This window comes from Balaenoptera musculus, chromosome 9 (genome assembly GCF_009873245.2).
Source record: "Balaenoptera musculus isolate JJ_BM4_2016_0621 chromosome 9, mBalMus1.pri.v3, whole genome shotgun sequence".
Classification (NCBI taxonomy): Eukaryota; Metazoa; Chordata; class Mammalia; order Artiodactyla; family Balaenopteridae; genus Balaenoptera; species Balaenoptera musculus.
The window spans coordinates 101,032,310-101,047,033 of NC_045793.1; the positions used below are offsets into that span (position 1 = coordinate 101,032,310).

Here is a 14,724-nt window from a genome sequence, read left to right on the forward strand (position 1 = left end):
TTGCCGATTTGATCTAGTATTTTATAACGCGGTCACTGCACTAGTATATCAGAGTATCACGCACCTGCATTAACATGTAGTAGATTCCGGCCATGCCATGGGCTGCTCCAACATACTGCTTCCTGTGCCACTGATACAACAGGGGACAGCGCTCGGCCTTCTTTTCTTCCCTTGACAAAGCCTTGCCCGATTCAATAATAGCATCGACTACCTACAGACATAATGAGACAGCGTAAGTCTAAAAAACTTACATGTAATCTCTTTTAGTCTAATTAACAATAACATGTCTTTATATAGATAGATTACTTATTCTAAAAATCTTTAAGCAGTTAGTAGCCAACACTGTTATCTTTATTTTATAAATAAATAAATAAAGGCAGAGAGAAACCAGAAGACAATCTCAGAGTAGAAAAAGATATTAAGAAGTAGAACCAAGAGAGCAAAAGGTCTTTGAACGAACAGTTTACTAGAACCTAGAAAAACTTCCGATAAAAACTATCCTAGACTACTTAGTTGCTTTGTAGCTTCAATGTTTTCCCCAAAACACTGGCAAGTAGAGTTGGCCCTCCATATTTGTTACGGGTTTCACACCCATGGATTCAACCAACCACAGATCAAAAATACTGGTTAAAAAACATTCCAGAAAGTTCCAAGAAGCAAAACTTGAATTTGCTTCATGTGGGCAACTTTCTACATAGCATTTACATGGTGTTAGGTATTATAAGTAATCTAGAGATGATTTAAAGTACATGGGAGGATGTGCACAGTTTATATGCAAATACTACACCACTTTATATAAGGGACTTCAGCACCCCGGCATTCTAGTATCCAAGGGGGGTCCTGGAACCAATCCCCAACAGGTACTAAAGGATAACTGTACATCTTCCAAGGCTGGAGGAACTGGCTTTATTTATGAAAGGCTAAGGAAGTGAGGTCTGTTGCAGGATTTTAGAATGACTACGCAGCAAGGACAGTAATTGTTTCCTCATATCCTCTCTCCCCTCACACTTTTGGTAACAGTGCCCCAAGTTTTAGTGAGGCATCTGGCCTCAGAGATACAAACAGCTGGACACAGTCATCTGACTGAGTTCTGGAAGTGGGATGGGAGCAGAAGTGAGGTGGGCAATTTCTAGTTCTCAGGCTTGAAAAGGAAGCTGCTCCTCTCCCACTTCCTCACCGCCCCCTGGGCTGGGGGTGCTCAGCGAGCTCTGGTTGTGCAGGTGAGGGCATGGCCCTAGGATAAGGCAGAACAAGACAGAAGCTGGTGCCTAGCCCTATTCGCCTGGTGTGCCTACCAGTTCTGATACCTCCTGAAAGAGAAATAAACATTCTATCTTCTTGACGCTGCTGTTTGATTCTAGTAAAGACAGCTAAATTAATACAGATCCAAAGTTTTTTAAAAAACATCCCTGGAAGAGAAAAAAGGAGCAATTTATTTATTTTATGAGTGGCCTTGGGAAGTTACTCCTACCCAAAAGCAGAGTCCAGCCACTACTACAAGTCTCTGCTAGCAGACAGGCGAGGACGCCCCGGGGCGGGACCCCACCATACCTCTTTGACAGCTGACCCACACACGGCGCCCGGCCCCATCTCCGTGCTCACGTAGAGTAAGGCGTACAGATAGCCTGCCCGGCCCTGAAGCAGCTCATCGGGAAGGTCTGAATCTCGGCAAACGATGGCTCTCTGGAGCTGCAAAAGTCTACCCAACAAGAAACATCCAGCTTTACCAGAGAGAGAATGTCTAAAGTACCTCTTCCTGAAACTGCAAGTAACCCTGTCACTTTAGGAACCATCTGTTACTATTTTTAATTTAAAACTAATTTTTAAAAATACCAAAAAAGAGGGAAAACAACGAAAACTTCCCCACTACAAAACCAAACAAAAACTTCTCTCTCAGATATCAACATGAATGATAAAACACCTTGCTGTTCAAAAGTTCTACATTTATATCTAAAATGTATAGGATATATGCATATAAGAGAAGATACTCTAAACCATATACGAGAAGATACCCAATTTTGCAATCCAGAATTACAAGAAAGTGATTTCAAATTTTAACAAAAATGTTACTAAAATGTAGCCAATGCCTGAAAATTAGCTTGAGTCACCCCAACTTTAACAAACATTAACTGACCAGCACCTGCCAGACACTCCACCAGACCACGGCTGTGAGCTCTGATTTCTGCTGCTTCAAAAGAGAATATAAACCAATAGGTACAATAAAAGCTTACATTCTCTAATTGTTTCCTAACAATTGAACCTAAGAATAACTGAGTTATTATAGAGAATCTAAGGCATATAAGGTAATTTTCATGCATTGAAGGCAACCAAAAATTATTTAGGAAAAAACATGTCTATTCCTCCCTCAAATTAAGGCAAACGCATGCTTGGATAGAAAGGTAGCATACAATCCCACCATTATGCTCAAGATTAAAATACAAACTCTTCGCTTCTTGGAGAGAACTGTCTGCAAGAGCAGGTGAATTAAAAGAAAAATTCTTTTTCGTTTTTTGAGTTTCTTTCTACATCAAGACTGAGAATTTGGAGAAAATACTTCCAGTTGCAAAAACTCACTTTGTGATGCATTCCTGGGCCTCGCAATCACTTTTGAGTTTATGATATACCACAGCTCCGACGGCCAAGGGCCCAGCATCTCCACAGAGGAAAGTGACCCTCCGGCCATTCAGATTCCGAAGTGTTCTCTTTACGTAATCCAGGGATCTGAGCAGATAGGTCTGGTCACATGTGACCCGGTACAACTGCAGGTACAAGAGGGCTATGCCTGGAATAATCACCACCCCCCCCCCCAAAAGAAAAGCATTATTGTCTTTCCTTTTTACTGTCGGGACATTACTACATGATTACGTGAAAAACCTACGTAAAGCCTACGTTTCTGAAGGAGTAACATCAAACAAATTACATATGTTTCTTAAAAATGGGGGAAAAAAAGAACCCAGTGTAGAAAAAATTGCAAACAAATTAAAATGTTGCTAACTGTTCTGACACAATGATTCACTACCTCCTAGATAAGGGAAATACAAGACTTCCCACTCATTCCCCTTTAATTTTCATTCGTTTCCAGGTTGTACTTATTCTCCTTTGTATTATAAGCTAATCTGGATCCTTTTCTTCTTACTTCTCATATAATAATGTCCTCCTATCTTATGCCAAATTACATGATTGCTTTTCTGAGTTTTATACCATCTTCTTTCTAATTTATCTATTTCTCACAATTTTTCAATTTTCTTTAGTGACCAACCAACCAGTGAGTCAACTCACCGTTTACAGAACAGCCACATGATGCAGAGTAAGGTAGTGAATTCAGAAGACATAGCTTATCATCTACTCAAACTTCCTATTTTAGATGAAAGAACACATCTGGTTACTCAAGGGAACCAGAGAGGGGTCTTTTTCTGAAAATCTATGGAGGATGACCTATATGACTTCTAAAAGAAGCATGCTATTATTCCTGGGCTCAAGAAGCCAATGTGGCAGATAAGTAATAAAGGAATCTGTATAAACATATACCTAATAAAGTATACTGTAGGAAAAAATATTTAAAGAAATGATATGATGGTGAAAAAGCCAAAAATAAAATCTACTAATGTTTGAATTGAGGTTCTCTAATATTCTGTTCTCTGTCTGATATCCTACTCTCACTTTTATTATTTTTCATTTTGCTTTTCAAATTTCTCTAAATAGGTAGCTTCTTCTTTAATTCTCCTATTCAGGGTATCCTACTTGCCTTTCAAATTAATTCTTAACACCGACATATATTTTTTGAGAAGTCCTTCTTTTGTCATTATCTTTTTTTTTTTTAAAGACATTGAGTCAAACAGATATAAAAGTAGCATATTTGTAACCCCTGAAAAAAATCCCTCCATATGAATGGCTTATGATCTCCCTGAGTGTCTTCTGTATTCAAAAAATTGAAATGATAAACATATAGAAAACAAGTTAGAAGTTAAATACCTACAAATTTCAAACATAATAATCACTATAAAAGGTTTACAAGTACTTCATGATTGACTCAGAAACCCCTAAAAATAGGATGATGATCTGGTCAACCTGTGAACCTAAAAACCTATGGTTATATACATTCAAAGCTTAAGTATTTTAAAGTAAATGATGATGGGTAAAGTATAAAAAAAAAAGTCATCATGACATTCTGCCCCTGAATACTTCAGTATGAAAATCTAAAATATATGAACCTTTTTCTTACAAGCCAAAACAGCACCATAACTATCAAAATTAATAATTAGTGAGACTGAGCTGTGTTTTTTCTTTTTTTCTTTTTGGTAGATCTTTATATCAGTTTCGGTACCAGTATTAACCTTGCTTCATAAAACAATGGGACTTAGTCCTTATTTTCCTATTCTCTGAAACACTGTAAGAGGAGCACTGAGATTTCCTGTTCTTTAAAAAAAATTGTCTCTTTTTATTAGTTTATTGTTTCTTTTTCCCCAGTTTTATTGAGGTATAATTGACAAATAAAACTGTATATATTAAAGTGTACAACAGGATGATTTCATACAATGTGGAAATATTACCACAATCAGGTTAACACATCCATCATCACACACAGTTATCAGTGTGTGTGTGTATGAGAATGCTTAAGATCTACTCTCTTAGCAGATAACAAGTATACAAGTATACAATACAGTGTGTGTATGTATGAAAATGCTTAAAATCTACTCTCTTAGCAGATTACAAGTATACAAATTACAAGTATACAATATAGTCCCAGGTTGTACATTAGATCTATAGAACTGGTAACTGAAGGCTTATGCCCTTTGACCACCATTTCCCCATTTCCCCTACCACACAAGCCCTGGTAATCACCATTCTATTGTTTCCATGAGTTTGACATTTTGTTTGTTTGTTTTAGAATTAATATGTATGTGAGATCATACAGTTTGTGTCCTTCTCTGTCAGGCTTTTCACTTAGCATAATATCCCCTAGGACCATCCATATTGTCACAAATGACAGGATTTCATTTTTTCTTGTGGCTGAACATTCCATTCATAGACAGCATAACATTCCATTAGATATAGTTAGAGAGCTCGAACGATCAATCACAACTTCTTTATCCATTCAAGGATGGATGGATATTAAGGTTGCTCCCATATCTTGGCTATTGTTAATAATGCTGCTATAAACACGGGGGTGCTGATATCTCTCTGAGATACTGACTTCCCCAGAAGTGAGACTGCTGGATCATATGGTTCTATTTTTAATTTTTTGAGGAACCTCCATACTGTTTTCCATAGTGGTTGCACCAACTTATGTTTCCACCATGTACTAGGGTCCCCTCTTCTCCACACCCTCACCAACACTTGTTCTCTCTTGTCTTGTTGATAAAAGCCTTCCTAATAGGTGTGAGGTGATATCTGTGGTTTTGATTTGCACTTGGCTGATAACTAGTGATGTTGAACACTTTTTCATATATGTCCCAGCCATATATATGTCTTCTTTGGAAAAATGTTCACTCAGGTCCTTTGCCCGTATTTTAATTGATTATTTATTTTTTGCTATTGAGTTATATAAGTTCCCAATATACTTTGGATACTAACCTCTTAGCAGATATATGGCTTGCAAATATTTTCTCCTGTTCTATAAAGTTGCCTTTTCATTTTGACTGTTTCCCTTGCAGTGCAGAAACTTTTTAGCTTGACCTACTCCCGCTTATTTTTTTATGTTATTGCCTGTGCTGTTGGTGTCATATCCAAAAAGTCATTGCGAAGACCCAAGGAGCTTTTCCTTTGTTTTCTTCTACGAGTTTTACGGTTTCAGGCCTTACATATTTAAGTCTTTAATCCATTTTGAGTTAATTTTTGAGAGCGGTGTAAGATAGGGATCCAGTTTGATTCTTTTGCACGTGGCAATCCAGTTATCACCATTTATTGAAGAGGCAATTTTCCCCACTGTGTGTTCTTGGTTGCTTTGTCAAGAATTAATGAACCATTTATGCATGGATTTCCTCCTGGGCTCTCTATTCTGTTCCATTGGTCTCTGTGTCTGTTTTTATGCCAGTGACATATTGCTTTGATTACTATACCTTCGTAATATACTTTAAAATCAGTAAGTGTGATGCCACCAGCTTTGTTCTTCTTTCTCAAGATTGCTTTGGCTATTCTCGGTCTTTTGTAATTCTATATGAACTGTAGGATTGATTTTCAATTTCTCCGAAAAATACCATTAGAATTTTGATAAAGACTGTATTAAATCTATAGATCACTTTGGGTAGTATGGATATCTTAACAACATTAATGCTTCCAATCCATGAACAAAGAATATTTTTCCATTTATTTGCAGCTGCTTCAATTCCTTTCATCAATGTCTTATAATTTTCAGTGTACAGGTCTTCTACCTCTTTGATTAAATTTATTCTTAAGTATTTTTCTTTCATGCTATTGTAAACAGAATTGTTTTCTTAGTTTCTTTCTTCAATAGCTTGTTAATGTATAGAAAAAACTGATTTTTGTATATTGATTTTATATACTGCAACTCTGCTGAATTTATCAGTTCTAATAAATTTTTTTGGTGGATCTTCAGGGTTCTTTACATATAAGATTATGTCATCTGCAAGCAGAAGCAATTTTACTTCTTCTGATTTGGATGCCTTTTATTTATTTATTTATTTATTTTTGGGCAGGCCTTAATTGCTCCCCCCTAGAATTTTCAGTACTATGTTAAATGGAAGTGGCAAGATTGAGAGTCCTTGTCTTGTTCTAGATCTTAGAGGAAACACTGAGTATTGTTAGCCGAGTACGAGTATCCTTCAGCATGACGATAGCTGTGGGCTTATCATATGTTGCTTTTATGATGCTGAGGTACATTCTTTCTGTACCAAATTTGAGTTTTTATTATGAAAGTATGTTGAGTATTATCAAATGCTTTTTCTGCATCTATTGAGATGATCATGATTTTTATCCTCCATTCTGTTAATGTTGTGTATTATATTTATTGACTTGTGTATGTTGAAACATCCTAGCATCCCTGGGATAAAACCCACTGATCATGCACGTTCTTTTAATGTGCTCTTGAATTGTGTTTGTTAGTATTTTGTTGAGGATTTTTGTATCTGTGGTTCATCAGAGATACTGACCTTTAGTTTTCTTCTTTCCTTCAGCTGTTTTGGAACAGTGTGAGAGGGACTGGTATTAATTCTTTAAATGTCTGACAGAATTCACCAGTAAAATCATCAGGTCCTAGGCTTTTGTTGGGAGGTTTTTGGTTACTGATTCCATCTCTTTATTCATTATTGGTCTGTTTAGAGTTTCTATTTCTTCATGATTCAGTTTTGGTAGGCTGTATGTTTCTAGGAGCTGATCCATTTCTTCTGGGTTATCCAATTTGTTGGTTTATAATTGTTCATAGTAGTGTTTTATGATCCTTCGTATTTCTGTGGTATCAAGTATAATGTCTTCTCTTTTACTTCAGATTTTATTTACTTGGATCTTCTCTCTTGTTTTCTCAGCTAGGCTTGGTAAATTGCCTATTTTGTTTATTTACTCAAAAACCAACTCTTAGTTTCACTGATCTTTTCCACTGCTTTCTGGTTTCTATTTCACTTATTTCTGCTCTACCTTTCTTATCTCCTTTCTGCTATCTTTGGGTTTTAGTTTGTTGTTTTTCTAGTTCCTTGAGGTGTAAAGTTAGGTTCTTTATTTGAGACCCTTCTTTTCTCTTAATGTAGCTGTTTACTGCAAGGTACTTCCCTCTTAGAACTGCTTCTGCTACATCCTGTTAAGTTTTAATATGTTGTGCTCCCATCTTCATTTGTTTCAAGATATTTTTTGCTATTCCTTTGATTATTCTTTGACCCACTGGTTGTTCAGGAGCTTTCTGTTTAATATCCACATAGTTATGAATTTTCCAGTTTTCCTACTATTACAGATTTCTAGTTTCTTACCATTGTGGCTGGAAAAGATACTTGATGTAACTTCTATCTTCTTAAATTCGTTGAGACTTGTTCTGAGTTGTAACACATGATCATCTTGAGGAACGTTCTGTGTGCACTTGAGAAGAATGTGTTCTGCTGCTACTGAATGCAATATTCTGTATATGTCTGTTAGATCCATTTGGTCTAACGCATAGCTCAATTCTAATGTTTCCTATTGATAATGCGGATGACCTGTCCAATGTTAGAAGAGGGATCTTGAAGTCCCCTATTATTGTTGCATTGTTGTGTATTTTCCCCTTCAGAACTGTTAGTATTCACTATATTTCTAGGTGCATATGTATTTACAACAGTTATATTCTCTTGATGAACTGACTCCTTTATCATTATATAATGACCTTCTTTGCTTCTTGTTAAAGTTTTTGAAGTTAAAGTCTATTTGTTCTGACGTAAGTATACCTACTCCTGCTCTATTTTGGTTTCTAGTTGCATGGAATATAACTTCCCGTCTCTTCACTTTCAGCCTATGTTCATAAAGCTGACATGAGTCTCTTGTAAGCAGCATATAGTTTTTCTTATCCATTCAACCACTCTGTCTTTGATTTGAGAATTTAAGCCATTTAGATTTAAAGTACTTACTGATAATGTAAGGACTTACTAATGCTGTCTTATTATTTTTCTGGCTGTTCCATAGTTCCTTTCTTGCTCTTTAGCTGTCTTCCCTTGCGATTTGATGATCTTCTCTATTGGTATGCTTCAATTCCTTTTTTTTTTTAACAATTGCTTGTGTATCTACTACAGGTTTTTGCTTTGTAGTTACTATGAGATTTACATAAAACATCTTACAACATTCTATTTTAAGCTAGTACAAAAACTCTCCTCCCCGCCCCCAACATCTTATGTTTCTGACATCACAAATTTACATATTTTATGTTGTATACCCACTAAAAAACTATTGTAGCTATAGTTAATTTTAATACTTCTGTTAAAACCTTTGTAGTAAAATTAAGTACTACATGACCATATTACATTACTATAGTATTTGGATTTGACTACACACTTGCTTATAACAGTATGTTTTATATTTTCATGTTACTAATTAGCATCCTTTTGTTTCAGCTTGAAGAACTCATTTCAACATTTCTTTTAAGGCAGGTTTAGTTGTGATGAACTCCCTCAGCTTTTGTTTGCTTGTGAAAGTATTTCTCCTTCATTTCTGAAGGACAGCGTGCCAGGTATAGTATTTTTGGTTGGCATTTTTTTTTTCTTTAAGTACCTAGAATACATCAACCCACTTTCTCCTCGCCTGTAAAGTTTCTGCTGAGAAATCTTCTGATAGTTTTCTTGGGGTTCCTTTGTATGTAAGTAGATTTTTGTTTCCTGCTTTGGAAATTCTCTGTCTTTGGTTTTAGACAGTTTTATTATAACGTGTCTCAGTAAAGTCCTCTTTGGGATGAATCTGTATGGGAAATTATGGACATCATGAACTCTCTCCCCAGATTTGGAAAATTGTCAGCCATTATTTCTTTAAATAAACTTTCTGCCCCTTTCTCCCTGTTTTTCCTTCTGTGACTCCTATAATGCATTAATTGCTTTACTTGATGATGTCCCTTAACTCATGTAACCTTTCTTTACTTTTATTCATCCTTTTTACTTTTTTCTGCTCTGACTGGTTAATCACAGATGACCTGCCTTCAAGTTCAGATTTTTTTTTCATGTTGATTCATTCTGCTGCTGCTGCTGCTCTCTACTGCACTTTTCATGTCATTCATTTATATTCTTCAGCTCTGCACTTCGTTTTTGGTTCTCTCTCTTAAACTTCTTGTTTTGTTTATGTATGGTTTTCCTGATTTCATTAATATGTCCCCTGCATTGGAAGGCGGATTCTTAACCAATGGACCACCAGGGAAGTCCTCTAATTTGAATTCTTTATCAGGCATACCATAAACCTCCATTTCTCTGGGGGTGGTTACTGGCAAATTATTACTATAAAGTTATAAATTATTAGTGCTGTTATATTGCCTTGATCTTTCATTTTCCTTGAAGTCTTGTGTTGCCATCTTAGCATTTGAAGATGCAGTCACCCCCTCCAGTCTTTACTGACAGCCTTCAGGAATGAAATGTCTTCTGTCAGCCTTACTACAGATTCTCAGGCTTTCTCAGGCCTTCTCTGTGGACATGCCTGCTCCACACTTTTTGTTCCCTGTTAGGGGAGAATTCTTAAGACTGTATGCCTTCTCCTGATTCCACAAAGCCAGGCTGAGTGCTGACAGTCTCCTGTTTGCTTTCCCTAGGGCAGTGAGGGATGCTCAAGTGTCTATGCCTTCTCCCAATTCTGCAGGGTTGGGCCAGCTTTCTGCCCATGCTCACTAACTGTCCACTGAGGTTTGCACACACTGCCCTCAAGGGCACACACAGTTATGGGGTGGGTCAGTGTGTGGGTGAGGAATGCAGAACGTTGGAGGTAACCATGGGCTAACTGGGGGATACACTGGTGAGGTGTCCCCAGTGGCTCACAGGCAGGCTTCCTGATGGAGTCCGCAAAGTGGCCAGTGGACCTGCATCCCTTGTTGAATTCTGAGCCCTGGTTGCTATGCTCTCAGCCTTTCCTTGCCCCTTGGTCATGCAGATCTCCTCTGTATTCTGAAAGGGATGAGAAAGAAGTGGGTATCCTTTGTAGCTTCCCACATAGCTGGGGAAGCCAGGCACTCACTCACATGTTCTCACTTTCCCCTGTAGGAGAAATCACAGGCTGAATGTGTCTCTCTTGGCACTAAGCTGTGCCACCTTGGGGATGGGGTGACACAGGTGAAGTGAAAATTTTCCTCTTACCCTTTTCAATGTGTCCAATCTCAGTTTTTGTTTTGTGTTCCCCCCCCCACCGACCCAATGGTATTGTGTAACTCCTCCACTGGACTCTTGGGTCCCAGAAAGGTACTCTCATCTGTGTATAATTATCAAAATCAGTATTCTCTGGGGAGGAAGACAGTAGAAAACTCCTATTCCACCATTTTACTGTTGTCACCCCTAAGGATTTCCTGTCCGTTAGTAAAGGTTTGGTAAAATTTCCCAGTGAAATTTTTGGGTAGATATTTGACAACATTCTCAAATTTTTATTTGGAATTTTGTCTGTTTACATGTCCTATCTCTTCTAGGGTCAGGTTTGGTAGATTATGCATTCACAGAGAATTATCCATTTCAGTTACATTGTGAAATAAATTTTTGTAGAGTGAAAAGTAGTCATGTGATTTCTAAAATTTCCTCTATTTATTTATTTATTTGGCTGCATTGGGTCTTAGCTGCAGCATGTGGGATCTTCACTGTGGCATGCGGAAATTTTCGTTGTGGTGCGCGGGCTTCTAAGTTGTGATGCTAGGGCTCTACAGCACGCGGGCTCTCTACTTGAGGCATGCGGGCTCCAGAGTGCACAGGCTCAGCAGTTGTGGTGTGTGGGCTCTCTAGCTGTGGTGCACGAGCTCTAGAGCACATGGGCTCAGGAGTTGCGGCACATGGGCTTAGTTACCCTGTGACACGTGGGATCTTAGTTCCCCAACCTGGGATTGAACCCGTGTCCCCTGCATTGGAAGGCGGATTCTTAACCACTGGACCACCAGGGAAGTCCCTAAAATTTCCTCTGTTTTAAGGCTTCCCGATTTCATTTATGTTTTTGTGCCCTTCTTCCCCTATCTGCAAACTTCTGTTCCTAATTAATGTCACTATAAAATTATGCCCATTACCTCAATCATATCTTGGCTAGTCCTCTAATACAGGAATCAGCAAATTTTTTTTCCATAAAAGGCCAGATAATAAACTTTAGGTTAGGCTTCAAGGGCCACATTTAGTCACTGTTGGGTTTTCTTTTATTTCAAAATTCTTAAGAATATAAATAAAAACCCTTCTTGGTTCAAGGCCTGTGAACAAACAGGCTGTATCCCAGATTTGGTCCATGAGCCACTGTTTGTCAACTACTACACTAGTAGAGTCCTCTGGAATGCTCTTGATAAAAATATTTCCTAGGTTCCTGTTATACCTTTTGTTATATTTCATATGCCTGGAGGGCAGTAACCTAGCTGGATTTAACATCTTATCTTCATATTTTCATTCCTTGAATATCTTGTAGGATGCTGGTGAACTTCTTTTTTAAAAAATATTTATTTATTTATTTGGCTGTGCCGGGTCTTAGCTGCAGCACATGGGATCTTAGCTGCGGCATGCAGGATCTAGTTCCCTGACCAGGGATTGAACGAAGGCCCCCTGTATTGGGAGCATGGATACTTAACCACTGGACCACCAGAGAAGCCCCTGCTGGTGAACTTCTGAATGTGGCCACTTAGAGGTTTGATACCAATGTGATTTTCTCCCTGTTGATATTTCTGTCATATACCTCCTCCTCAACTACTGACATCTCACACCACAGTGATACATTTCCTACAACTGATGAATTGACACTGACACATCATTTTCACCAAAAGCCCATAGTTTTTATTACGGTACACTCTTGGTGTTGTACACTCTGTGGGTCTGGACAAATGTATAATGAGATGTATCCACTACTGTACAATGATCCAGAGCAGTTTCACTGTCCTGAATATCCTCTGTGCTCTACCTATTCATCTGTCCTTCACCCTCTAGCTCACTGAAACCACTAACCATTTTTATTGTCTTCACAGTTATACGTTCTCCAGAATATCATATAGTTGGAATCACATAGTATGTAGCCTTTACAGAATGTCTTCTTTCAATTAGAAATACACAATTTAAAATTTTAATTAATTAATTAATTTTTTGGCTGCATTGGGTCTTCGTTGCTGTGCGTGGGCTTTCTCTAGTTGCCGCGAGTGGGGGATACTCTTCGTTGCGGTGCACGGGCTTCTCATTGTGGTAGCTTCTCTTGTTGTGGAGCAAGGGCTCTAGGCGTGCGGGCTTCAGTAGTTGTGGCACGTAGGCTCAGCAGCTGTGGCTCGTGGGCTCTAGAGTACAGGGTCAGTAGTTGTGGCGCATGGGCTTAGTTGCTCCGTGGCATGTGGGATCTTCCTGGACCAGGGCTGGAACCCGTGTCCCCTGCACTGGCAGGAGGATTCTTAACCACTGTGCCACCAGGGAAGCCCAGAAACATACATTTACGTTTCCTCCATGTCTTTTTGTGGCACACTTCCTTTTAAGTCTGTATAGTGTTTCCTTGTTTGGATGCACCATTTATTTATTCACTCACCCATTGAAGGACATCTTGGTTACTTCAAACTTTTGGCAATTATGAATACAGTTGCTATAAACATTCATGTGCAGGTTTTTTGGTGGGCCTAAGTTTTCAGTTCATTTGGGTAAAAAAGAGCACAACTGCTGGCACATATGGTAAGGGTATGTTTAGTTGTGTTAAAAACTTCTGAACTGTCTTCCAGTGTGTCTGACTATTTTGCATTTCCACCAGCGGTAAATGAGAGTTCTAGTTGTTCCACGTTGTCACCAGCATTTGGTACTGTCAGTGTTTTGAATTTTGGCAATTCTGTAATGACATAAGACGTTGAACATCTTCGTATACGCTTACTTGCCATCTGTATATCTTTTCTGGTGAGGTGTCTGCTCATGCATTTTGCCTATTCTGTAATAAGGTTGTTCATTTCTTACTGTTAAGCTTTAAGAGTTCTTTGTTTATGCTGGGTAAAAGTCCATTATCAGATATGTCTTTTGCAATTATTTTTTCCTTGTCAGTGGCTTGTCTCATTCTCTTTTGCAGGTAGTTTTTAATTTTAAAAAAGCCCAGATTATCATTTACAGGGATACCTCATTTCACTGTGCTTCACTTTATTGCACTTCCCAGATGTTTTTTGCAAATTGTAGTTTTGTGGCAACTATGAATTGAGCAAGTCTGTCAGAGTCATTTTTCCAACAGGATTTGCTCACTTTGTGTCTCTGTGTCACATTTTGGCAATTCTCACAATATTTCAAACCCTCAACCAGCAAAAAAGACTGACTCACTGAATGCTTAGATGATGGTTAGCATTTTTTAGCAATATTTTAAAATTAACATATGTACATTGTTCTTTTTGGACATGATACTATTGCACAATGTACTGTAAACATAACTTTTATATGCACTGAGAAACCAAAAAATTCATATGACTCACTTTATTGCGATACTCACTTTATTGTGGTAGTCTGGAACTGAACCCACAATATCCCCAAGGTATGCCTGTATTTCTTTCACAGATCACATCTTTGGTGTTGTATCTAAAAAGTCAGTGCCATACCGAAGGCCACCTATGTTTTCTCCTGTGTTATCTTCTAGGACTTTTATAGTCTTGAATTTTATGTTTAGGTCTATGATCCATTTTGAGCTAGTTCTTTTGAAAGGTATCTAGATTCATTCGTTACATGTGGATGCCCAGTTGCTCTAGGACCATGTGTTGAAATGACCATCTTCACTACACTGCATTGCCTTTGCTCCTTTGTCAAAGATCAGTAGCTATATTTATGTGGGTCTATATCTGGGCTCTCTATTCTGTTCTACTCTTTCACCAGTACTACACTGGTTTGGTTATTGTAGCTTATAAGTCTTACAAGTCTTAAAGTCAGATAGTGTCATGTCCCCAACTTTGTTCTTTTCCTTCAATATTGAGTGGGATATTCTGGGTATCTTTCTTCTCCATATAAACTTTAGAATCAGTCTATTGATATACACAAAATAACCTGCTGGAATTTTGATTGGCACTGCATTGAATCTATAGATCAAGTTGGGACGAATTGACATCTTGACAATATTGAGTCTTCCTATCCAAGAATATGGAATATCTCTCTTTAGTTCCCCTTTGATATCTTTCAT

At 38.0% G+C, this 14,724-nt stretch overlaps 1 protein-coding gene across 1 annotated transcript in view; it reads right to left on the reverse strand.

Annotated features, from left to right (window-relative positions):
- LANCL2 (LanC like 2) overlaps positions 1 to 14,724 on the reverse strand; it is a 60,867-nt gene that overhangs the window by 21,875 nt on the left and 24,268 nt on the right. Inside the window, exons 3-5 of the mRNA XM_036863061.1 lie at positions 2,575 to 2,782; positions 1,552 to 1,699; positions 65 to 211 (exon numbers count right to left, since the gene is read on the reverse strand). Of these exons, the coding sequence (XP_036718956.1) occupies positions 65 to 211; positions 1,552 to 1,699; positions 2,575 to 2,782 (503 nt within the window). The remainder of the gene's footprint in view (positions 1 to 64; positions 212 to 1,551; positions 1,700 to 2,574; positions 2,783 to 14,724) is intronic.